At 50.0% G+C, this 26,017-nt stretch overlaps 1 protein-coding gene across 1 annotated transcript in view; it reads left to right on the top strand.

Moving 5' to 3' along the window:
• The window catches only part of LOC116969089 (constitutive coactivator of PPAR-gamma-like protein 1), a 30,727-nt gene extending 5,073 nt beyond the window's left edge, over positions 1 to 25,654 (top strand). The window contains exons 2-7 of the mRNA XM_033016039.1: positions 12,652 to 12,898; positions 14,971 to 15,053; positions 19,606 to 19,734; positions 22,065 to 22,167; positions 24,103 to 24,179; positions 25,310 to 25,654. Of these exons, the coding sequence (XP_032871930.1) occupies positions 12,652 to 12,898; positions 14,971 to 15,053; positions 19,606 to 19,734; positions 22,065 to 22,167; positions 24,103 to 24,179; positions 25,310 to 25,654 (984 nt within the window). The remainder of the gene's footprint in view (positions 1 to 12,651; positions 12,899 to 14,970; positions 15,054 to 19,605; positions 19,735 to 22,064; positions 22,168 to 24,102; positions 24,180 to 25,309) is intronic.
• Positions 25,655 to 26,017: the final 363 nt, after the last annotated feature.

Below are 26,017 nucleotides of genomic sequence, written 5' to 3'. Positions count from 1 at the left end.
GAGGCAGCATTGTCGGGAGAGGGGGGTGAGGGCGCATGAACCGTGAGTGGCAGAGTGTAAGGGAGCATAGGCAGCGCTGGTGGGGGTATTGGTAGTGCGGATGTTTACTTATGGAGGCTAGGAAGAGGATGTTCACAGGGGAGACAGACACAAGAAAGCTGGAGTAACTCAGCAGGACAGGTAGCATCTCTGGAGAGAAGGAATGGATTGCGTTTCGGGTCGAGACCCTTCTTCAGACCCGAGACCTGAAACGTCACCCATTCCTTCTCTCCAGAGACGCTGCCTGCCCCGCTGAGTTTCTCCAGCTTTTTTGTGTCTTATCTTCGGTTTAAACCAGCATCTACAGTTCCTTCCTCCACATGTCAACAGGGGAGGCTGGTGGGCATGTGTAAGATGTTTTGGGGTACATTGATGGTGTATGGTGGGTATACAGGGGCATACAGGGAAAGACATTCTTGCCATAGTATTGCGTACAGTTTTGGTCTCCTAATCTGAGGAAAGACATTCTTGCCATAGAGGGAGTACAGAGAAGGTTCACCAGACTGATTCCTGGGATGGCAGGACTTTCATATGAAGAAAGACTGGATAGACTCGGCTTGTACTCGCTGGAATTTAGAAGATTGAGGGGGGGGTCTTATAGAAACTTTCAAAATTCTTCAGGGGTTGGACAGGCTAGATGCAGGAAGATAGTTCCCGATGTTGGGGAAGTCCTAAACAAGGGGTCACAGTTTAAGGATAAGGGGGAAGTCTTTTAGGACCGAGATGAGAATTTTTTTTCTCACACAGAGAGTGGTGAATCTGTGGAATTCTCTGCCACAGAAAGTTGTTGAGGCCACAGTTCATTGGCTATATTTAAGAGGGAGTTAGATGTGGCCCTTGTGGCTAAAGGGATCAGGGGGTATGGAGAGGATACTGAGTTGGATGATCAGCCATGATCACATTGAATGGCAGTCGATGCAGGCTCGAAGGGCCGAATGGCCTACACCTGCACATATTTTCTAAATTTCTATGTTGGGTATACAGATGGGCAGGTCCAGGGGCATCCCTGGAGGCACACGGATGCTGGGGGGGGGGGGCTTCTTGTGCAGTGATGGTATGTTATGGCAGGGAAGGAAGTGGGCACGGACAAGGGGCTGGTAGGTGGGCAAAGGATTGTTGGGTAGAGAAGGTGGAGTTATAACTCCATATCGATGGATACGTCAAGAGGGTGTTGACTGGGTGTGTGGTTGGGCATGTAAATGGCTGCTGGCAGATTATGGAGGTCCATTAATGGGGGTGGAAGGGGCGTGTTGTTAGATTGTGGACTGTGCTTTGATAAAGATGGCATGTGGGTGTCGACGGATGCTAGTGGAAGGGGATGTTGGTAATACACAGTGTTGGAGTAACTCTGTGGCTCAGGCAGCATCTCCGGAGGGCATATCTCAAACTGAAGCGTCACCCAGAATGTCGCCCATTCCTTCTCTCCAGAGATGCTGCCTGTCCCGCTGAGTCACCCCAGCATTTTGTGTCGACCATTCATACCGTAGGGCTGTCGGCTGCCCCAATATGAGGTGCCCTTCCTCCAGTTTGCGTGTGGCCTCTCTCTGGCAATGGAGGAGGCCCAGGACAGAAATGTCGGTGTGGGAAGAGGAGTTAAAATAATTATTAATCATGAGATCCAGTCGGCTTGGGAGATGTTTTTGTAGTCATAGAAACATAGAAACTAGGTGCAGGAGTAGGCCATTCAGCCCTTCGAACCTGCACCGCCATTCAATATGATCATGGCTGATCATCCAACTCAGTATCCCATCCCTGCCTTCTCTCCATACCCCCTGATCCCTTTAGCCACAAGGGCCACATCTAACTCCCTCTTAAATATAGCCAATGAACTAGCCTCAACTACCTTCTGTGGCAGAGAATTCCAGAGATTCACCACTCTCTGTGGAGTCTTGTGGATGTCGTCCACAACAGCTTTGGGCATGGGGGGGGGGGATTTGAACCAGCATTGTTAGTTCTGACCTCCGAGCTGCTTGTCTGGTAACCTCAACTCATAAATGATTAAGAGGTGCACATGTTGGCTGCAGTATTGTGCTGCATTCCATGTGTAGAATGGTTCGTGTGCAAGGGTCTCGACCCGAAACGTCGCCCGTTCCTAGATCAACTTGGCATCATGTTTGCTTGCCTGTGTTGTTCCTTTCTATGTTCCACGTTACAATTGTTGAAGAGCCGACCAGTAAATGCACAATCTATGCAAAAACAGCAGTCTGTTTATGAGTACTGATAAAATAATCAAATGATGGTGCAAGTGCTCCATAGTCTTGTCAGAAACCTATGTGAATGAATATTATCACGGGTGACATTCTTTATTTTGCATACCGTATTAAAAATATGCAAAGAGCCGTCATATATAGAGTTGGGGTCATGGGGATGGGGGGGGTAGTTATGGATTACGTGATCGGAGTGCTGACTCATGATATTCAGTAGCAGCGTGCCTTAAAATATGATGCTCATCCAAAGGCAAATTGAACAATGATCAGTTTTGAATATAGTCCTGAGCATTAAAATGGTGTTGTGAAAATAATCCTAACATCGTCCCTTGGAGACCCTTGTTATGTGTTTATCTGCCATTCGTAGAAATCTATTTTAAAACTCGTGGGGGATAAATATGTGGGTGGTGGATCTAACGACAGTAGAATTGTGTTGACCTGTAAAATCGGATGCAACAGATTTTTTTAAAAAAGTGTCAGCATTGGCGGAAATCCTGGGGGGGACGGGGGGGGGGACATGTCCGTTCGTACGTGTGTTCCCCCTCCCCGGCTTTGAGAGCTTGGGGACAATCCCCCCCGCGTTTTGTAATCCGGACTTTATATCAGACGCTTTCTAAGGGCTGAATCGGCCCGTTCGCGGGGCCTTTCAGCGCCCGGCGCGGCTTGAAATCAAACCGCTGCATCGAGGCGATCGAGGCTCCCGCTTTTGAAGCCCCCGCCGGCCGATGAAAGACCCCGCGAACGGGCCGATTCAAGCCCCACGATTCGGGGCGGATTTTGCTGGAGTTTGGAGTCGGTCACCAACCAGGTCAGCTCCCGATGTTACCGTCCACAGGGGCCCACGGCGTGTGTGCGCATGCGTGGACGTGTGTGTGTGCGCATGCGTGGACGTGTGCGCGCGCCTGCGCGCGGCCGCCAAGAAATTGTGTCCCCCCATGTTTTGATAGCGATTTCCGTGCATGAGTGTCAGATACCCAGTCATGTCATGGACTTGAGTGTAAGCAAGTGAGCTGAGCTGTGATCTTAAGCATGTATATCATTGATTGACTTGTTGCGCGATTGGTACAAATCAGAAAAGATTTGTGAGTGCTGACATGTGGGCGAGGATGAGGTCTTTTTCTCCAGGGTATAGAGTACAAAAACCAGAGAGCAGAGGCTCAAGGTGAGGGGGGCAGAGATTTAAGAAGTTGCAACGTTATGTTACTCAGAGGGTGGTCTGACCGTTTACAGATAAAGCACGGAAACAGGCCCTTTGGCCCACCGAGTCTGCGCCGACCAGTGATCCCCGCATTCTTACACTACCCCACACGATTCATTGGCTAATTGGCCCGTCGTGTGTAGGGAGTGGTTGAGAATTGGGGTGACACGGTTGCGCAGCGGTAGAGTTGCCCAGGTTCGATCCTGTCTGTACAGAGTTTGTACATTCCCCTCGTGATCTTATAGGGAGATCTTATAGAAACATATAAAATTATAAAAGGACTGGACAAGCTAGATGCAGGAAAAATGTTCCCAATGTTGGGCGAGTCCAGAACCAGGGGCCACGCACAGTCTTAGAATAAAAGGGAGTTCATTTAAGACTGAGGTGAGAAAAGACTTTTTCACTTAGAGAGTTGTGAATTTGTGGAATTCCCTGCCACAGAGGGCAGTGGAGGTCAAATCACTGGATGGGTTTAAGAGAGAGTTAGATAGAGCTCTAGGGGCTAGTGGAGTCAAGGGATATGGGGTGAAGGCAGGCATGGGTTATTGATTGGGGACGATCAGCCATGATCACAATGAATGGCGGTGCTGGCTCGAAGGGCCGATTGGGCTCCTCCTGCACCTATTTTCTATGTTTCTATGACCTGCGTGGGTTTTCTCTGAGATCTTCTGTTTCCTTCCACGCTCCAAAGACGTACAGGTTTGTAGGTAAATTGGCTTGGTATAAATGTCAATGATTCCGAGTGTGTGTAGGATAGCGTTAGTGTGCGGGGATCGCTGGTCGGTGCGGATATAGTGGGCCGAAGGGCCTGTTTCCATGCTGTATCTCTAAACTAAACAGAGAGCTAGTGTGAACGGGTGATCGATGGTCGGCAGGGACTGAATGGGCCAAATGGCCTGTTTCTGAGCTGTATCTCTAAACTCATCTAATGATTTTAAAATATTCATGCTCAGAGGAAAATATACTTGTGCATTACATCAAATCTAATGGAAAATAATGTGCCATAAGGGGTGACAGTGGAAAAATAATCAATGAAGGGATTGGATTGAAAATGAATCATGTAATTTGCAGGCATTTTTTAGTTTTATTTCACAATCCTTTTGTTAAATTTAAAATATCCAGATTTAAAATGTCAGGAAGAGCCATGATTGAATGGAGGCATAGACCTGATGGGCCAAATGGCCTCATTCTGCTCCTATGACTTGTGGACTACCCATATTAAACTTGGCTGACTGACTGGTACGACTTCAGGGCATTTGAAAGTTGTGATCCCTGATTCATAAGGTTGTGGAGAAGTTGTCTTACGATATTGGTGAATTATGTGGCCATGGTCATGTTCCTAAGTGATAGGAGCAGAGTTAGGCCATTCGGCCCAGAAGCTACACCGCCATTCAGTAATGGCTGATCTTTCCCTCTCATGCCTTCTCTCCATAACCCTTGACACCATTACTGACCAAGAATCTGTCAATCTCCGCCTTAAAAATGGTCACTGACTTGGCCTTCACCGCCCTTTGCGGCAATGAATTTCACAGATTCACCACCCTCTGACTAAAGAAACTCCTTCTCGTCTCCTTTCTAAAGGTACGTCCTTTTATCCTGAGGGTGTGCCCTCTGGTCCTAGACTCTCCCACTACTCGAAGCATCTCCGCATACATAGAAACATAGACAATAGGTGCAGGAGTAGGCCATTCGGCTCTTCGAGCCTGCATCGCCATTCAATATGATCATGGCTGGTCATCTAACTCTGTATCCTGTACCTGCCTTCTCTCCATACCCCTCTGATGCCTGACCCGCTGAGTTACTCCAGCACTGTGAAACGTCGCCTTTCCATGTTGTCCATGTTCCTCCAGCACTTTGTACATGTCCACGTTCTCCACAGAGATGCTGCCTGACCCGCTGAGTTACTCCAGCACTGTGAAACGTCACCTTTCCATGTTGTCCATGTTCCTCCAGCACTTTGTACCTGTCCATGTTCTCCAGAAATGCTGCCTGACCCGCTGAGTTACTCCAACACTGAAACGTCACCTATCCATGTTATCCATGCTACATCAGCACTTTGTACCAGTCCACGTTCTCCAGAGATGCTGCCTGACCTGCTGAGTTACCCCAGCACTTTGTACCTGTCCACGTTCTCCACAGAGATGCTGCCTGACCCGCTGAGTTACTCCAGCAATTTGTACCTGTCCACGTTCTCCACAGAGATGCTGCCTGACCCGCTGAGTTACTCCAGCACTTGGTGTCTATATCTTTGTGTTCAAACCTAGTTCGCTAACACTCCTTGAAGCACCTTGACATTACACTGTATCAAAAACGCCAAATAAATGCATGTTGTTGCTATATTTTTCACAAGTATGCCATCCTGGAGTTATCTGATCTGTACCAAAGTTCATTTCATAATTGCAATCGATGCTCTTTGGCACGGGTGATATGAATGCGACCTTGTCTGCAGTGAATACGAGGATTGTTTCTGCAAGCGTGCCTGTAAATCCAACAGTATATTCAATTGATCTTTGTCTCCCTGACTTCATCGTCTTGCTATATGATTTGTTTTAAATACACTGCACCAGTGGCTTTGTCCCAGTCGAGTCCATGGGTACCCTCATTTCTTCAGTGCCAGTGCTCTGAATCAAGGTTGCCTGGTGTTGTCTCTGCACCCCTCTCTCGAACGCCTTTCCCAAAGTGGAACCAATGTGTGGAAGATGATGTGGGCAGTGGTCAGTTTTGTGACTTGACTTCTACTCACCTATCCCGGCACACTGGCTGAAATTGACAATTTTACCAAAGCCATGTCCGCCTTTGGAGGAAACTGGAGCGCCCGGAGAAAACCCACAGGGCCAGAGGGAGAGTGTACAAACTCCGTACAGACAGCGCCCGTCATTGGGATTGAACCTGGGTCTCTGGTGCTGTGAAGCAACCACTCTACCGCTGTGGGTTTGTAGATTGTCCCTAAAGGCATTGGACAGAACTAGCGTGAACAGGAGCTCGCTGGTCAGCGCGGACACGGTGGGCCGAGGGGCCTGTTTCCACGTTGTATCTCTAAAGAAAATAGTGCTTTACACAACCCACCGTGGAAGATATTCATGCCTTCTATAATTCCGTTGTGCTGAAGCAAAGCAAGAATTTAATTGTCCTATCTGGGACACATGACACAGAGAGAGGGAGGCAGATGACACAGAATCCCACAGACTCACAACTCTCTGGGTGAAAAAGTGTTTCCTCGTCTCCGTTCTAAATGGCCGACCCTTTATTCTTAAACTGTGTGTGGCCCCTGGTTCTGGACTCCCCCAACATCGGGAACATGTTTCCTGCCTCCAGCGTGTCCAAACCTTAATAATCTTATATGTTTCAATAAGATATCCTCTCTTCCTTCTAAACTCTAGAGTATACAAGCCCAGCCGCTCCATTCTCTCAGCATATGACAGTCCCGCCATCCCGGGAATTAACCTGGTAAACCTACGCTGCACTCCCTCAATAGCAATAATGTCCTTCGGGTGCTGTCTGTGCGGTGTTTGCACGTTCTCCTTCCGACCGTGTTGGTTTTCTGTGAATGCTCTGGTTACCTCCCACACTACAGAACGTGCGGGTTTGTAGGTTAATTAGCTTCTGTAAATTGCCCTTAGTTTGTAGAATAGAACTAGCCTATGGGTGATTGTTGGTCGGCACGGACTCGCCGGGTTGAAGGGCCTGCTTTGTGTGTCTCGAAACTAAACCAAGAGTCTCTGAATTTGTTTATTACAAGATCGTCTTTTCTAATTGTTATGGGTGCCAAGGTACAGTGGAAGATTTTTTGTTTTGTGCTATTCAGTCAGTAAAAGGATAAACTAATCATAGATTAATACAGTGTGGAAACCTGCCCACACCGGCCAACAATGTCCCTCCCAGCTACCCTAGTCCCACTTGCCTGCGCTTGGTCCGTCACCCTCCAAACCTGTCCTATCCAACTGTTTCTTGTTGGTCGGCGTGGACTCGGTGAGCCAAAGGCCTTGTTTCATTATTATTGTTTGCAGCGCCCCCTCAAAGGGGCTCAAAAACATTAGGGAGTAGAAATAGGTTTTGAGTCTCGACTTAAAGGAGTCGATGGAGGGGGGCAGTTCTGATGAGAGGGATGCTGTTCCACAGTCTAGGTGCTGCAACCGCAAAAGTGCGGTCGCCCCTGAGCTTAAACCTAGACCACGGGATAGTCAGTGGCCCCGTCGGCCGACGTGAGGGACCTGGAGGTAGAATGGTGGGTTAGAAGATTTTTGATATGGGGGGGGGGGGGGGGGGGGGAGTCCGTTAAGGGCTTTGTATACGAATTAAGAGGAGCTTGAAGTTGATTCTGTACCGTACTGGGAGCCAGTGGAGAGAGGCCAGGATCAGGGTGATGTATCTTAAAAATAAGACTATACGTGATTACAATCAAGTCATTCACGGACTACAGATAAATGATGAAGGGTGCAACATTCAGAGCAAGATCAAGTCTGATTAGAGATAGATTAAAGCTCCAATGAGGAGGCTGGGAGGCTCTCTAGTTGTTGATAGCCTTCATAGCAAAATAATTTGAGTATTGGAGCAGGGAGGTTCTACTGCAGTTGTACAGGGTCTTGGTGAGATCACACCTGGAGTATTGCGTACAGTTTTGGTCTCCTAATCTGAGGAAAGACATTATTGCCATAGAGGGAGTACAGAGAAGGTTCACCAGACTGATTCCTGGGATGTCAGGACTTTCATATGAAGAAAGACTGGATAGACTCGGCTTGTACTCGCTAGAATTTAGAAGATTGAGGGGGGATCTTATAAAACTTACAAAATTCTTAAGGGGTTGGACAGGCTAGATGCAGGAAGATTGTTCCCGATGTTGGGGAAGTCTAGAACAAGGGGTCACAGTTTAAGGATAAGGGGGAAATCTTTTAGGACCGAGATGAGGAAAACATTTTTCACACAGAGAGTGGTGAACCTGTGGAATTCTGTGCCACAGAAGGTAGTTGAGGCCAGTTAATTGGCTATATTTAAGAGGGAATTAGATGTGGCCCTTGTGGCTAAAGGGATCAGGGGGTATGGAGAGAAGGCAGGTATAGGATACTGAGTTGGATGATCAGCCATGATCATATTGAATGGCGGTGCAGACTCGAAGGGCCGAATGGCCTACTCCTGCACCTATTTTCTATGTTTCTATGATAGGACGGTTCAGTCGTCTGACAGCCGGGAAGAAACTGTCCCTGAATCTGGAGGTGTGTGTGTTCGTTTTCACACTCCTGTACCTCTTGCCTGATGGGAGAGGGGAGAAGAGGGAGTGACCAGGGGTGAGACTGGCCCTTGCTGGCTTTGCCGAGGCAGCGTGAGGTGTGGGCAGAAGGGAGGTTGGTTTGTGCGCGTGATGGTCTGGACACATGTTCCCGATGTTGGGGGAGTCCAGAACCAGGGGCCACACACAGTTTAAAAATAAGGGGTTGGCCATTTAGAACGGAGACGAGGAAACACTTTTTCTCACAGCGAGTTGTGAGTCTGTGGAACTCTCTGTGAGAGTTTTTCACAGTTCCTCTCTGTGAGGAACTTTTCCGTGAGCATTGCCACTTTTCATTTCACTGCACATCTCGTATGTGTATGTGACGAATAAACTTGACTTGAATTCTCTTCACAGGCAGGTTCTCTGGATACTTTCAAGAGAGAGCTAGATAGGGCTCTTAAAGATAGCGGAATCAGGGGATATGGGGAGAAGGCAGGAACGGGGTACTGATTGGAAATGATCACATTGAATGGCGGTGCTGGCTCGAAGGGCCAAATGGCCTACTCCTGCACCTATTGTCTATTGTCACACTTCTGTACCTCTTGCCTGATGGGAGAGGGGGGGGGGAGAGGGAGCGACTGGGGGTGAGACTGGTCCGCCATTGTGCTGCTGGCCTTGCCGAGGCAGCGTGAGGTGTAGACCGAGTGGACAGAAAGGAGGTTGGTTTGTGCGCGCGTGATGGTCCACGACTGTGATTTCTTGTGGTCTTGGGTGGAGCTGTTCCCAAACCGTGCTGTGATGCATCGCGATGACAATCTTTCCATGGCAGCCCTCGGTACTATTCTCCCTCCCCCTCTCCCTCTGCGGGCAAATGCACCTGAGGTATTGTGCATATTTCATCTGTCAAATGACTTGTTTATGAGGATTGTGTCCTACACCTGTTACTCTGTGAGGGCTGGAACTTGGCGATCAAGGAGGATTTTCCTACTTGCTACGTCATTCTCCAAGCAAATAACAAATTTTCCTCTCTGCCTCTCTCTCTCTCTGCCTCTCTCTCTCTCTGCCTCCCTCTCTCTCTGCCTCCCTCTCTCTCTGCCTCCCTCTCTCTCTGCCTCCCTCTCTCTCTGCCTCCCTCTCTCTCTGCCTCCCTCTCTCTCTGCCTCCCTCTCTCTGCCTCCCTCTCTCTGCCTCTCTCTCTGTCTCTCTCTCTCTCTGCCTCTCTCTCTCTCTCTGCCTCTCTCTCTGCCTCCCTCTCTCTCTGCCTCCCTCTCTCTCTGCCTCCCTCTCTCTCTGCCTCCCTCTCTCTCTGCCTCCCTCTCTCTCTGCCTCCCTCTCTCTCTGCCTCCCTCTCTCTCTGCCTCCCTCTCTCTCTGCCTCCCTCTCTCTCTGCCTCTCTCTCTCTGCCTCCCTCTCTCTGCCTCTCTCTCTGCCTCCCCCTCTCTGCCTCCCCCTCTCTCTCTCCGCCTCTCTCTTTCTCTCTCTCTCTCTCTCTCTCTCTCTCTCTCTGCCTCTTCTCTCTCTCTCTCTCTCTGCCTCCCCCTCTCTCTGCCTCCCCCTCTCTCTGCCTCTCTCTCTCTCTGCCTCCCCCTCTCTCTGCCTCCCTCTCTCTCTGCCTCCCTCTCTCTCTGCCTCCCCCTCTCTCTCTCCCCCTCTTTCCCTCTCCCTCTCTCTCCCTCTGTGTCTCTGTCTCTCTCTTTTTTCCTTCCTCCTTTGTCACCTCTTATCAGTTCTTTCTGACACATTTTCCCGAGAGTGATCCCAGCGTTCTCTGGCTTGGATGCCCCTTGGAGTGATTCCTCGCACGTGCTGTGCGGTTAGAGACCGCCCGCACACACACACGCACACACACACACACACACACACACACACACACACACACACACACACACACACACACACACACACACACACACACGGTTGTGAGTCAATATCATTTGTTTGTGTGGTACAGTAACTGCCTGAAGTTGGTAAGGCAGCTGGGAGCTGTGTCTTATTTTTAATGCTGCCTCTGTGCTGGCACTGTTTGTGTTCTGGGACTGGGGCGTGCCTTTGCTCGATGTTTGCTTCGCTGCACCGACTGTTCTCATTGTATCCCTCTTAACGAGCACAGGAGGTTTTGTACTGAGTGGAAACTTCTCAACCGCCGATAGAGCTGCTGCCTCACAGCGCCAGAGACCCGCCCGAGCTTGCTCGCTCCATCCTCACCTGGGCTGCTGCCTCTACGGAGTTTGCACCTCTCCGGTTTTCATGCCCCATCCCAAAGTCATGCCCTTGTGGGTAAATTGTCCCTTGTATGTAGGATAGTGCTAGTGTACGAGGTCAGCACGGAGCCGGTGGGCTGAAGGGCCTGTTTCCGCACTGTATCTCTAAAGTCTAACTGTAGTGAGCATGAAAGTAAGCATGCAGGTACAGCAGGCAGTGAAGAAAGCGAATGGCGCGTTGGTCTTTATAACAAGAGGAGTCGAGTATAGGAGCAAAGAGGCCCTGGTGAGACCACACCTGGAGTATTGTGTGCAGTTTTGGCCTGTTGGCCTTCATTGCGAAAGGAGTTGAGTTTAGGAGCAAAGAGGTCCTTCTGCAGTTGTACAGGGCCCTGGTGAGACCACACCTGGAGTATTGTGTGCAGTTTTGGTACCCTAATTTGAGGAAGGACATTCTTGCTATTGAGGGAGCCCAGGGTAGGTTCACCAGGTTAATTCCCAGGATGGCGGGACTGTCATTTGCTGAGAGAATGGAGCGGCTGGGCTTGTACACTCTGGAGTTAAGAAGGATGAGAGGATATCTCATTGAAACATATAAGATTGTTAAGGGTTTAGACACGCTAGAGGCAGGAAACATGTTCCCGATGTTGGGGGAGTCCAGAACCAGGGGCCACACACAGTTTAAGAATAAGGGGTCGGCCCTTTTGAACGGAGACGAGGAAAATGAGGAGTTTTTTCTCACAAAGAGTTGTGAGTCTGTGGAATTCTCTGCCTCAGAGGGCGGTGGAGGCCGGTTCTCTGGATACTTTCAAGGTCAATAAACGTATTCATTCAGAATGGGGTGGAGAGGCAACGATAGATAGATGAGTCATGGAGAAACTCAGCGGATGAGGCAGCATTTTTGTCTACCTTCGATTTTCCAGCATCTGCAGTTCCTTCTTAAACGATAGATCAGTCATGTGTAGGAAGGAACTGCAGATGCTGGTTTAAAGGGAAGATCGACCCAAAGCTGGAGTGACTCGGCAGGACAGGCAGCATGTCTGGAGAGAAGGAATGGGTGACATTTCAATAAACAGTAGGTGCAGGAGTAGGCCATTCGGCCCTTCAAGCCAGCACTGCCATTGAATGTGATCATGGCTGATAGATAGATAGATAGATCCTTTATTGTCATTCAGACCTTTCGGTCTGAACGAAATTATGTTGCCTGCAGTCATACACAGAACCAATAATAACAAAACATACAATAAACACAAATTAAACATCCACCACAGTGAGTTCACCAAGCACATCCTCACTGTGATGGAGGCAAAGTCCCAGTCTCCGTCTCTTCCCTCCCTGTTCTCCCTCTGCGCTGAGGCGATCGATCCAGGCCGAAGATGCCGCTCTCCAGTCCAGCGGACCTCCGTGGTGATGTCGCCGCCGCCGAAAGCCAGAACGCCGTCTCCGCTCCGCTCCGATCAGTCTGAAGAAGGGTCTCAACCCGAAAAGTCGCCTATTTCCTTCGTTCCATAGAAGCTGCCTCACCCACTGAGTTTCTCCAATATTTTTGTCTACCTTCGATTTTCCAGCATCTGTAGTTCCCTCTTAATCAGTACCTCGTTCCTGCCTTCTCCCCATATCCCTAGACTGCTATCTTTAAGAGCCCTATCTAGCTTCAGAGACCCTTGTTCAGATAGATGGATCAACCAATATTTGAATGGAAGAGTAGACTGGATGAATTCTGCTCCTGTAAGGCATGATCACATGAACCAGCGTGGGCTTTTTTTGTTTATTTTCTCCGTGTCCCGTCTGCCCCCGCAGGTCGTCCAGAGCATCGAGGACCACCACCAGGAGGTGATCTCCTTCTACCGCGAGAATGGCTTCCACGGCCTGATCGCCTCCGACTCGGAGTACGCCCTGTGCAACGTGCAGTGCTACCTCAGCGCACACGCCCTCAAGCTGAGCTGGAACGGCAAGAGCCTCACCACCAACCAGTACCTGATGCAAGAGGTGGCCAAGCAGCTGAACGTCAACCCTGCCCACTTCAGCATCTTCGCCGCCCTGCTGGGTGGGTAGTCGGCGGTTCGGCCAGCGCGGAGGTGGGCTGGGGGCAGGAGGGAATGCTGCTGCTCTTCTGGTAGAGTAGCAATGTTACAAAATGTTGAGATTAAAAAAATCCAGTCTGCAATTTATCCCATCAGATAAAGCATAAAAAGAAACATAGAAAATAGGTGCAGGAGTAAGCCATTCGGCCTTTCGATATGATCATGGCTGATCATCCAACTCGGTATCCTGTACCTGCCTTCTCTCCATACCCCCTGATCCCTTTAGCCACAAGGGCCACATCTAACTCCCTCTTAAATATAGCCAATGAACTGTGGCCTCAACTACCTTCTGTGGCAGAGAGTTCCAGAGACTCACCACTGTGTGAAAAATGTTTTTCTCATCTCAGTCCTAAAGGATTTCCCCTTTATCCTTAAACTGTGACCCCTTGTCCTGGACTTCCCCAACATCGGGAACAATCTTCCTGCATCTAGCCTGTCCAACCCCCTAAGAATTTTGTAAGTTTCTATAAGATCCCCCCTCAATCTTCTAAATTCTAGCGAGTACAAGCCGAGTCTATCCAGTCTTTCTTCATATGAAAGTCCTGGCATCCCAGAAATTTAATTTGACACCTAATTCACTTTCACATCTTCAGTATTAAAAAGGTTATGGCCATTTTCAAACTCGGAAATTAGCATCTTGTTCCCTATTGCTTTTCCATTGACTTAACACAAAAGCTGTGATCAAGGACAGTCAAAAGCCAATAACTTACTTAAAAATTAAGAGAACTGAATAAAATTTTCAGTTATAGATTGAAGCATTCTGAAACAAATCTTACTTAGATGACCTGGAATTAAAGCATCTAATTAGTTAGTTACCTCATTGTAGCTAATTACAAAATTCAATTACTAGATCTAAACATCTATCCATTTCTTAAGAAAAGGTTAACATTTTTAAATAGCCTAAGTGTTCACATAACATTCACACAAGAATTCACAATATAACAGGATTTATAAATCTCATTGTCATGAATTTACAGGCCAAATGGAAGGAATTTAATGTTTAATTCCCGTAAATTAATGGGCATTTTAATCATCTTGCGAGGTTTTTGTGGAACGCGATCGATTGGAACGTTGCGGTTTGCGGTGAATTTGAACCCCATATCGGCAGGAAAAACACTGCCGGTTCGTATGGGGCCAAAATCACATTTTCGCCAATGAAATTTGGATTAAAGTCATCCTAAGAAGCAAGTTTATTTGTATAATAAACGACTTGCCTTATGTCTTGTCCCCTACGTGAGATCCGTCCCGTTGGCGGCGTTAGAAGTAGCTTTTTATTTTACTCCAGGGATTAATTTGTCCCGCAATTTAAAAAGAAAAACTTCCGAGAACGGAAGTCGGAACGATTTTTCTGCAGCAGCTGAACAGCCTGAGAAAGTTCGATTCCGACAGGCAGGAGAAAACGCCATTTTAATCCCGTCCCGCCCGCCCCCCCCCCCAAAGGCGCCAAAGTCGCGTACACGGCCAGTGGCAGAACTGCAGCGCCGCTGAAGGTGAGTATTGTTACAAATTGCCCCCCAGAGTGTAGAAAATGGTAACGCGGAACTAGTATGAGCGAACAATCGATGGGTCGAGTACAACTGTAGAGGGGCAGCTGGTAGAACTGCTGCCATAAAGCGCCAGGGGCCCGGGTTCCATTCTGACTTCGGGCGTTTGCACGTTCTCCCTGTGACCGCGTGGGATTCTCTTCCCCCCCCCCCCCCCTCCACATACGTGCAGATTTGTAGGTTAATTGGCCCTCGTGTGAAATTGGGATAATGTGGAAACTTGTTTGAATTGTGTAAATTGTCCCAAGTGTGTGGGATGGTGCTAGTGCATGGGGTGATCGCTGGTCGGCGTGGGCTGAAGGGCCTGTTTCCACGCTGTATCTATCAATTAGTTCAATTTGGCGCCTGGGTGATCCGCGATCTTGCTCTTGCTCTTGCGGGTCGGTGAGGTTTATGGGGTCTGTCTTTCCTCCTCGACAGGTCGGCACTTCCGTCTCCCTCCATTTGGCATTTGTTCGATGTATCATCCCTTTCCCCCTCATCTCCTGCAGGTAACCACATTCTCCCCGACGAAGATCTGGCCGCATTCCATTGGAGTCTCCTGGGTCCCGACCACCCACTTGCCTCTCTGAAGGTGAGTGTACGCAGCGAAACCTCTGAAGGAGGCTCTCGATCCGAAATGTCGCCTATTCGTTTTCTCCAGCGATGCTGCCTGACCTGCTGAGTTACTCCGGCATTGTGTATCGAGGTTAACTCCCGGGATGGCGGGACTGTCATATGCTGAGAAAATGGAGCAGCTGGGCTTGTACAGGGTTTAGGCCCGAAACGTCGCCTATTTCCTTCGCTCCATAGATGCTGCTGCACCCGCTGAGTTTCCCCAGCAATTTTGTGTACCTTCTGGGCTTGTACACTGTTGAGTTTAGAAGGATGAGGGGGATCTCATTGAAACATATAAGATTGTTAAGGGCTTGGACACGCTTGTGGCAGGAAACGTGTTCCCGATGTTGGGGGAGTCCAGAACCAGGGGCCACACCCAGTTTAAGAATAAGGAGTAAGCCATTTAGAACGGAGATGAGGAAACACTTTTTCTCACAGAGAGTGGTGAGTCTGTGGAATTCTCTGCCTCAGAGGGCGGTGGAGGCCGGTTCTCTGGATGCTTTCAAGAGAGAGCTAGATAGGGCTCTTAAAGATAGCGGAGTCAGGGGATATGGGGAGAAGGCAGGAACGGGGTACTGATTGGGGTTGATCAGCCATGATCACATTGAATGTTGGTGCTGGCTCGAAGGGCCGAATGGTCTACTTCTGCACCTATTGTCTATTGTGTCTATCTTCAGCGAAACTTCTGAAGAAGGCTCTCGACCCAAAACATCGCCTTTTTCTCCAGCGATGCTGCCTGGCCCGCTGAGTTACTCCAGCATTGTGTGTCTATCTTCAGCGAAACCTCTGAAGAAGGCACTCGACCCGAAATGTCACCTAACGAACGAAACTCTGCTCTCAGTGCAGTAACCCTCCACCATCTGGAGTCTGGTAGCTTTTGGGTAGCGCAGCGGTAGAATCTGTACGGAGTTGAAAGTAAACATGCAGGTACAGCAGGCAGTGAAGAAAGCTAATGGCATGTTGGTCTTTGTCCCAGACGTTATGGAGGGAATCTATATACTGTCAAGTCAACTTTATTTGTTACATACACACATACAAGATGTGCAGTGAAATGAAAGTGGCAATGCCTGCGGGATTGTGCAAAAACTTTAGAGACTTTTTTTTAAATCACAGCACAACAGTTAATTCGTCCCTGGTGAGAATAGAGTTTATAGTCCTGATGGCCTGTGGGAAGAAACTCTGTCTTGGATGATCAGCCATGATCATATTGAATGGCAGTGCAGGCTCGAAGGGCCGAATGGCCTACTCCTGCACCTAATTTCTATGTTTCTATGTCTCATCCTCTCTGTTTTCGCAGTTTGACAGCAGAGGTGCTTGCCTGACCGTAGCAGCTGGAACAGTCCGTTGCTGGGGGGGTAGGGGTCCCCCATTATGTTGCTGGCTCTGGATCTGCACCTCCTGGTGTGTAGGTCCTGCAGGGCGGGGCGAGTGTAGTTCCCATGGTGCGTCCGGCCGAACGCACTACTCTCTGCAGAGCCTTCCTGTCCTGGGCCGAGCTGTTCCCAAACCAGATTGAGATGTTGCCGGACAAGATGCTTTCTACAGCCCCAGAGTAGAAGCACTGAAGGATCCTCAGAGGGATTCTGAATTTCCTCAGCTGCCTGAGGTGGTACAGGCGCTGCCTTGCCTTACTCACCGTACTCACCAGTCCATGTCACACCACTGCCCTGAATATATGCAACAAAACCCTACTACTTCTGTGCTCCGATCGCCTTGTAATAAATAATGATTTGTGATCCTTCCAAATTGCCGTACCTGCATGCTGGCTTTTTAGAAATGGTGTCCGGGACATCTTGTTCCCACCACGTCTCAGAGCTCTGCAAACTGTTCGGTTAATTTACACTCTCTTACCTTCCCGGCCAAGAAAGGAATGACCTCCTTTTTCTGCCGTGCACTTCTTGGCAGATCTCTGCACACTCGCACAACCTGTCTGTCTCGCTTCCAAGCTTCCCTGTCCTTCCCGCGAGCGGTAGTAACCAAATCTGCAGTGCCACCAGCAAGGCGTTTACATCAATTGTTTAAAACAAAAAACTTGGCACAATCCCATCAGCCTCCAATTGTTAGGAAGGAACTGCAGATGCTGGTTTCAACCGAAGATGGAGGACAAAATGCGAATAACTCCAGCAGCCGGCCATTCCTTCCCTCCACAGATGCTGCCTGTCCTGCTGAGTTACTCCAGCATTTCTTAATTGTTAGATCTTTTCTTCCTTTTACCTGCTCCGTGATCGGATAGTCGGAGACTAAACTGTCTCTCCCACCTGGTTTGCCATTTCTTCCATCGAACGTGTCCAAAGACAGGCAGCTCGATTTGTTACTAACACCTATGAGAGAGAAGCGAGTGTCACCAAACTTCTGAATTCTCTGGGGTGGAACCCTCTCCAAGACAGACACACACGTGAAGCTCACCGTTTGACCTGTTTTTACAAAATGTTAAATGGTCAGCTCGACATAGATTACAAGACCTACACCAAACCCAAACCAATTAGGAGCAGACGAGGGCATTCGATCCCATTTGTGATCCCAGCTACAAAGACAGATGTGTACAGCAATTCGTTCTTCCCCCGCACAATTAAAGCATGGAATAATCTCCACCCGATTATAGTTACCCAACCAGATGCAATTAAATTTAAAGTAGTTCTTTCTTCCCAATAACCCTTTCTGGCTTTAGCCCTCCCTTCACCACCTCCAGTTTAAATTCCATTTGGAATATTGTGGAGGACCAAGAAACCAAGAACCAAGAGGGGGCTGTGGACCAAAAACGAGGCCTGTCAAAGGGCCAGTGAGCTTCTAGCCCGCCAATGGCCATCCACATTTCAGTAGAAGTTGCGATCACTGTCGTACAAGGCATTGTAAGGAATGATGATTAAGCACACGCACACACACACACACACCAAAATCCTAAACTTCCAGCGGCGGAAGTCCGCAGGAACTGGAGGACGGAGATGTGTGGTGCGTCAGTCACCGTTCCCGTCAGACACCAGCACCAATGCGTCGCTAATGTTTTCAACGAGGGTGAACTAATTTTACCTCTAGCCTTTGCATCTAACGCCTTCCATCTGCCGATGAACCCCGCCCTCCCACGTGGCAGGCTTTGTTTGGTTCAGACTGAAGATAGACACAAAATGCTGGAGTAACTCAGCGGGCCAGGCAGCATCTCTGGAGGGAAGGAATGGGTGACTTCATGTCAGGACCCTTCTGCAGACTGAGAGTTAGGTGGGGAGGAAAACTAGAGATAGGGATGGGTACACACGAAATGCTGGACTGTCATATGCTGAGAGAATGGAGCGGTTGGGCTTGTACACTCTGGAGTTTAGAAGGATGAGAGGGTTTCTCATTGAAAAATAAGATTATTAAGCGTCTGAACACGCTAGAGGCAAGAAACATGTTCCCGATGTTGGGGGAGTCCTAATCCAGGGGCCACACACAGTTTAAGAATACGGGATAAGCCATTTAGAACGGAGACGAGGAAACACTTTTTCTCACAGAGAGTTGTGAGTCTGTGGAATTCTCTGCCTCAGAGGGCGGTGGAGGCCGGTTCTCTGGATACTTTCAAGAGAGAGCTGGATAGGGCTCTTAAAAATAGCGGAGTCAGGGGATATGGGGAGAAGGCAGGAACGGGGTACTGATTGTGGATGATCAGCCATGATCATATTGAATGGCGATGCTGGCTCGAAGGGCCGAATGGCCTCTACTCCTGCACCTATTGTCTATTGATCTATAGTGCGTATAGCTTTACGCTTTATCAAACATCATTTACTTTAGTACAAAATCATGTTGACTTTTCCTCATTGTTAGGATTGTTTCTATAGTCGGTGATAAAAGATGAATCTGTCGCTGTGTATCACTGGGGTACAGTACCGGTGGGGACGGGTCTTTGTGTGTAACACTGGGATCCGAGAGCATCCTTACCAACTGTATCGCAGTATGGTATGGCAACTGCTCTGTCTCCGACCGGAAAGCACTGCAGAGGGTGGTGAAAATTGCCCAACGCATCACCGGTTCCTCGCTCCCCTCCATTGAGTCTGTCCAAAGCAAGCATTGTCTGCGGAGGGCGCTCAGCATCGCCAAGGTCTGCTCTCACCCCAACCATGGACTGTTTACCCTCCTACCATCCGGGAAGCGCTACAGGTCTCTCCGTTGCCGGACCAGCAGGTCCAGGAACAGCTTCTTCCCTGTGGCTGTTACACTACTCAACACTGTACCTCGGTGACTGCCAATCACCCCCTCTCCTTCCACCAGGAAAAAAAATACTATGACTGTATGCACGTAAATAGATTTATTTATTGCTCATATTTATGTCGCTCTTCTAGGGAGATGCTAACTGCATTTCGTTGTCTCTGTACTGTACACTGCACAATGACAATAAAGTTGAATCTAAATACAGTACCGGTGGGGACGGGTCTTTGTATGTAACACTGGGGTACAATACCATTGGGGACAGGTCTGTGTGTGTAACACTGGGGTACGGTACCGATGGGGACGGGTCTGCTCTGATTGTCACTATGTTCCTCTCTCCCCACTGTTTGCAGGTCCGAGCCCACCAGCTGGTGCTGCCGCCCTGCGACGTGGTGATCAAAGCCGTCGCCCTATACGTCAGCAACGTCCCCGACATCCGAAATCTCGACGCCGTGGCCAAGGACGTCTTCAAACACTCTCGGGTCAGTATTAGCCGCAGCATCGGAGGCTCGGGCTCGGCGGCATCTTCCACAGCGCTGCCTGGCAAAAACCCTCGCCGGTTTGCCTCGCGGCGCCAGAGGCCCGGGTTCAATCCTGACCTCGGGTTCTGTCTGTCTCTATACGTGTCCCCGTGACCGCGTGGGTTTCCTCCAGGTACTCTGGTCCCCTCCCGCGTCCCAAACACGTGCAGGTTTGTCGATTAATTGGCCCCCCTGTGCGTGAAGGGGTGGATGTGAAAGTGGAAGGTAGACAAAAACGCTGGAGAAACTCAGCGGGTGAAGGCGGCCTCCATAGAGCGAAGGAAATAAACAAAATTTCGGGGTCGAGACCCTAGAAAGTGGGATAACAGAGAGCGAGTGGGATTGATGGTCAGCATGGACTCAGTGGGCCGAAGGGCCTGTTTCCACGCTGTACCTCTAAATTAAGTACACCTCGTGCTCTGATACCACGAACCCCCTTCTCCCCCTTCGTACACACTCCAGGAGCTCTGGTTTCCTCCCTCACTCCAAAGACTTGCAGGTTCATTGGCTTCTGTAAATTGTCCCAAGTGTGTGGGGAGCAACATGTGCAGTAAGCCTGAATGGTCGTGAGTAGTCGCCGAAAGAGTCGTACCATTTTCTGGTCGCGCGCTGGATTTTCAGCATTTTTCGGTGATCTGCTGCGACTGTGACGGGTGCTGGCAGTCGCCGAAAAAGTCGCGTAAGTGGGACAGGCCCTTTAGGCTAACACGCTACCATGTGCAGGTTAACACATGAACATGCGCCACCATACATAGGCTAACACGCTACCACCCGCAGGTTAACTCGGACGCACGCTACCATAGATAGGCTAACACGCTACCACTCGCAGGCTAACTCATGAGTACAGTTGTACAGGGTCTTGGTGAGACCACACCTGGAGTATTGTGTACAGTTTTGGTCTCCTAATCTGAGGAAAGACATTCTTGCCATAGAGGGAGTACAGAGAAGGTTCACCAGACTGATTCCTGGGATGTCAGGACTTTCATATGAAGAAAGACTGGATAGACTCGGCTTGTACACGCTAGAATTTAGAAGATTGAGGGGGGATCTCATAGAAACTTACAAAATTCTTAAGGGGTTGGACAGGCTAGATGCAGGAAGATTGTTCCCAATGTTGGGGAAGCCCAGAACTAGGGGTCACAGTCTAAGGATAAGAGGGAAGTCTTTTAGGACCGAGATGAGAAACTCATTTTTTACACAGAGAGTGGTGAATCTGTGGAATTCTCTCCCGCAGAAGGTAGTTGAGGCCAGTTCAATGGCTATATTTAAGAGGGAGTTAGATGTGGCCCTTGTGGCTAAAGGGATCAGGGGGTATGGAGAGAAGGCAGGGATGGGATACTGAGTTGGATGATCATCCATGATCATATCGAATGGCTGTGCAGGATCGAAGGGCCGAATGGCCTACTCCTGCACCTATTTTCTATGTTTCTATGAGCAGGCTCAGGTTAACACATGAACATGTGCAGGCTAACTCATGGCGTGGAGGGGGGAGAGGGGGGGGAATACTGCACCCGGAGACGGGGATTGAACCTGGGTCACCAGAACGCATGTGGCTGTGGCTCTACCCGCGTCGCCTACGTGCAGCCCAAGTGCATGCGGGCAGTGAGGCACAGGACTCCAGCCTGGGGGTCCGCCTCTGTACTGAGTGTGTGCAGCTTTGGTCTCCAAATTTGAGGAAGGACATCCTTGCTATTGAGGGAGTGCAGCGTAGGTTCACCAGGTTAATTCCTGGGATGGCGGAACTGTCATAAGCCGAGAGAATGGAGCGGCTGGTCTTGTACACTCTGGAGTTTAGAAGGATGAGAGGGCATCTCATTGAAACATAAGATTATTAATGGTTTGGACACGCTTGAGGCAGGAAACATGTTCCCGATGTTGGGGGAGTCCAGAACCAGGGGCCACACACACAGTTTAAGAATAAGGGGTAGGCCATTTAGAACGGAGATGAGGAAACTGAGAGTTGTGAGTCTGGAATTCTCTGCCTCAGAGGCGGTGGAGGCCGGTTCTCTGGATGCTTTCTACAGAGAGCTAGATAGGGCTCTTAAAGATAGCGGAGAGTCAGGGGATATGGGGAGAAGGCAGGAACGGGGTACTGATTGTGGATGATCAGCCATGATCACAGTGAATGGCGGTGCTGGCTCGAAGGGCCGACTGGCCTCTACTCCTGCATCTATTGTCTATTGAATGTCCCACTGCCCGCCGTCCCATCACTGCCGTCAGATCCAGCCCCTGGCCAGCGCTCATTCTGCGAGCTTTGTCACCGTTCTTTCTTTCTTTCTTTATCAATCCAGTCTAGGACGGAAGACAAAATTGAACGGTTCAAGAGGGCCGTGGAATACTACGCAACTGCAAGCAAGCCGAGACCTCTTCCTCTCGGACCGGCACCCTTCCTCGGTAAGGATTCTCCAGCATCGGTCCGAAATGTTGCCTTTTTCCTTCGCTCCATAGATGCTGCTGCTCTAGATGTCAGCAGATCTATATCGGTGAGACCAAGCGGAGGTTGGGCGATCGTTTCGCCGAACACCTCCGCTCTGTCCGCAATAACCAACCTGACCTCCCGGTGGCTCAGCACTTCAACTCCCCCTCTCACTCCGTAACCGACCACTCTGTCCTGGGTCTCCTCCATGGCCAGAGCGAGCAACACCGGAAATTGGAGGAACAGCACCTCATATTCCGCTTGGGGAGTCTGCATCCTGGGGGCATGAACATTGAATTCTCCCAATTTTGTTAGTCCTTGCTGTCTCCTCCCCTTCCTCAGCCCTCCTGCTGTCTCCCCCCATCCCCCAGCCTTCGGGCTCCTCCTTTTTCCTTTCTTCTCCCCGCCCCCAATCAGTCTGGAGAAGGGTTTCGGCCCGAAACGTTGCCTTTTTCCTTCGCTCCATAGATGCTGCTGCACCCGCTGAGTTTCTCCAGCTTTTTTGTGTACCTTAGGCTTCCACAATCTTATCAGCCACCAATCTAAGAGCCGCATTGGCTGCCTTTAGTTTGTCCAGGAAGCAGGCAGGAAACATGTCCCCGATGTTGAGGGAGTGCAGCGTAGGTTCGCCAGGTTAATTCCCGGGATGGCGGGACTGTCATATGATGAAGGAATGGAGCGGCTGGGCTTGTATACACTGGAATTTAGGATGAAAGGGTATCCAATTGAAGCATATAAGATTATTAAGGGTTTGGACACGCTAGAGGCAGTTTAAGAATAAGGGGTCGGCCATTTAGAACGGGGATGAGGAAACACTTTTCCACCCAGAGAGTTGTGAGTCTGTGGAATTCTCTGCATCAGAGGCCGTTCTCTGGATGCTTACAAGAGAGAGCTAGATAGGGCTCTTAAAGATAGTGGAGTCAAGGGATATGGGAAGAAGGCAGGAACGGGGTACTTACTGGGGATGATTAGCCATGATCACATTGAATGGCGGTGCTGGCTCGAAGGGCCAAATGGCCTAATCCTGCACCTATTGTCTATTGTCTATTGAAACGGGCCCGGCAGCCCACCGAGTCCACGCTGACCATCGATCACCCGTTCACACTAGTTCTATGTTATCCCACTTTCTCATCCACTCCCTACACACAAAGGACAAAGGACATTTATTGTCACATACACCAATTGTTGTAGTGAAATTTGAGTTGCCATTGCAGCACACAAATAAAATACAAAACACAACGTTTCCCACTGTGAGGGAAGGCAGCATAGTTCAGTCCACTTCCTCCATGTTCACCCGTGGTCGGGGCCTATTTGAGGCCTCCGCAGTCGCCGCTACGGCGGCCCGATGTTTCCGGCCCTCTCGCTGATGGAACTCCGGCTTCGGAAGAACACTCCCAGCGGCTTGGAGTTTCGAAACGGCCGCCATTTACAGGAGCTAATTAACCAGACCCACCCAAGGTAGACACAAAATGCTGGAGTAACTCAGCAGGTGAGGCAGCGTCACTGGAGAGAAGGAATGGGTCACGTTTCAGGTTTCAGGTCGCCCATTCCTTCTCTCCAGAGATGCTGCCTCACCCGCTGAGTTACTCCAGCATTTTATGTCTACCTTCGATTTAAACCAGCGTCTGCAGTTCTTTCTTACACATGTGGGAGGAACTAGTGGCTCGTATAGATGGGACATGTTGGTCCGTGTGGGCAAATTGGGCCAATCGGCCCGTTTCCACACTGACTCGAGAAAACCCGGAGAAAACCCACGCAGTCGCAGAGAGAACGTACAAACTCCGTACAGACAGCACCAGTGCCCGCTGTCGGGATGGAACCCGGGCCTCTGGCAACTCAACCGCTGCGCCACCGTGCCGGCCCAGGGCCAACGTCGGTAGGTGATGGGCGTAATGCTGTGGTTCCTCTTCCAGGTTTCGGGCCTGGCCATTTCGGGATGCCACCTTATGCCGCCACGCACATGCCATCCATCTCTCAGCCCAAGCCTCTGGTAAGTTGCGAGGGGTTTACTTTGAGAGGAGAAGACTCGTTTATTTTTTACAGAGGTTGGGGGTGGAGGTGGAGGCAGATACAATGGTGGCGTTTAAGAGTCTTTTAGATGGACATGCAGGGAATGGAGGGATATGGATCGCGATTAGTTCAACTTCGCATCCTGTCCAGTACGGACATTGTGGGCCAAAGGGTCTGATCAGGTGCAATACTGTTCCATGCACCCATTAGTTCAACTTTGCACCATGCCCGCACAGTCATGGTGGGCCGAAGGGCCTGCTCCTGTACTGTACCAGGTTCTATTGGTTAAACAACTTCAGGTGCGGCACGAACATTGTGGGCCGAAGGGCCTGATTGTGTGCTGTACTGTACAAGAGTAGTCATTAGAGCGTGGGACTTGGGGGAGGAGGTAGATGTCTATTGAATGTATACTCTGGAGTTTAGAAGGATGAGAAGGGATCTTATTGAAACAAAGAGGACCTTCTGCAATTGTTCAGGGCCCTAGTGAGACCACACCTGGAGTATTGTGTGCAGTTTTGGTCTCCAAATCTGAGGAAGGACATTCTTGCTATTGAGGAGCCCAGCGTAGGTTCACCAGGTTAATTCCCGGGATGGCGGGACTGTCATATGCGGAGAGAATGGAGTGGCTGGGCTTGTATACACTGGAGTTTAGAAGAATGAGAGGGGATTTTATTGAAACATATTAAGAGGTTGGACACGCTAGAGGTAGGAAACATGTTCCCGATGTTGGGGGAGTCCAGAACCAGGGGCCACACTCAGTTTACGAATAAGGGGTCGGCCATTTAGAACTGAGATGAGGAAACAGTTTTTCACCCAGAGAGTTGTGAGTCTGGAATTCTCTGCCTCAGAGGGCGGTGGAGGCCGGTTCTCTGGATACTTTCAAGAGAGAGCTAGATAGGGCTCTTAAAGATAGCGGAGTCAGGGGATATGGGGAGAAGGCAGGAACGGGGTACTGATTGGGGATGATCAGCCCTGATCGCATTGAGTGGTGGTGCCGGCTTGAAGGGCCGAATGGCCTCTACTCCTGCACCTATTGTCTATTGTCTATGTCCGAGTTGGTGCGAAGCGGGCGTGCGTTTGCCAGCTGACCTCTCTCTCCTCTCGATCAAGTTTCCGCCGCCGATGATGCAGAAGCTGCCGTACCCGCCCTTCCCGCCAGGCCCGGTCTTCCCCGGCTCCCAGGGCCACCACCCGCCGCACGGCCCTCCCTTCGACCATGGCCCCGCCAAGCACGACGGGCACCTCCAGCGGCCCTGCAAGCCCTTCGGCGACTGGTCCGTGCCCACCCAGCTCCAGCCGCCGCTGCCCCCCCCTCCTCCTCCAGCTCCACAGGCGGCGGCAGCGGCGGGCAGGATCGCCAACCACGGCCAGGCCAAAGAACCGGCGGCGTCATCTCTCCACAACTCGTCTTCCTCCGACGCGGACGGACAGAGCGGCAGTAATGCAGCCAAGTGAGTAGTCGCCGTACGCTACACGCGGTCGCCCGCTGAGAGCCATGTTATACAGACTATTATCTAAATGGTGGCCGACTAGGAAAAGGGGAGATGCAGCGAGACCTGGGTGTCATGGTACACCAGTCATTGAAAGTGGGCATGCAGGTGCAGCAGGCAGTGAAGAAAGCCAATGGTGTGTTAGCTTTCATAGCAAAAGGATTTGAGTATAGGAGCAGGGAGGTTCTACTGCAGTTGTACAGGGTCTTGTTGAGACCACACCTGGAGTATTGCGTACAGTTTTGGTCTCCAAATCTGAGGAAGGACATTATTGCCATAGAGGGAGTGCAGAGAAGGTTCACCAGACTGATTCCTGGGATGTCAGGAC

This window comes from Amblyraja radiata, unplaced genomic scaffold (assembly GCF_010909765.2).
Source record: "Amblyraja radiata isolate CabotCenter1 unplaced genomic scaffold, sAmbRad1.1.pri S103, whole genome shotgun sequence".
Taxonomy (NCBI): Eukaryota; Metazoa; Chordata; class Chondrichthyes; order Rajiformes; family Rajidae; genus Amblyraja; species Amblyraja radiata.
Note: the sequence above shows the minus strand (reverse complement) of the source record. Positions and strands in the feature narration are given on the sequence as shown.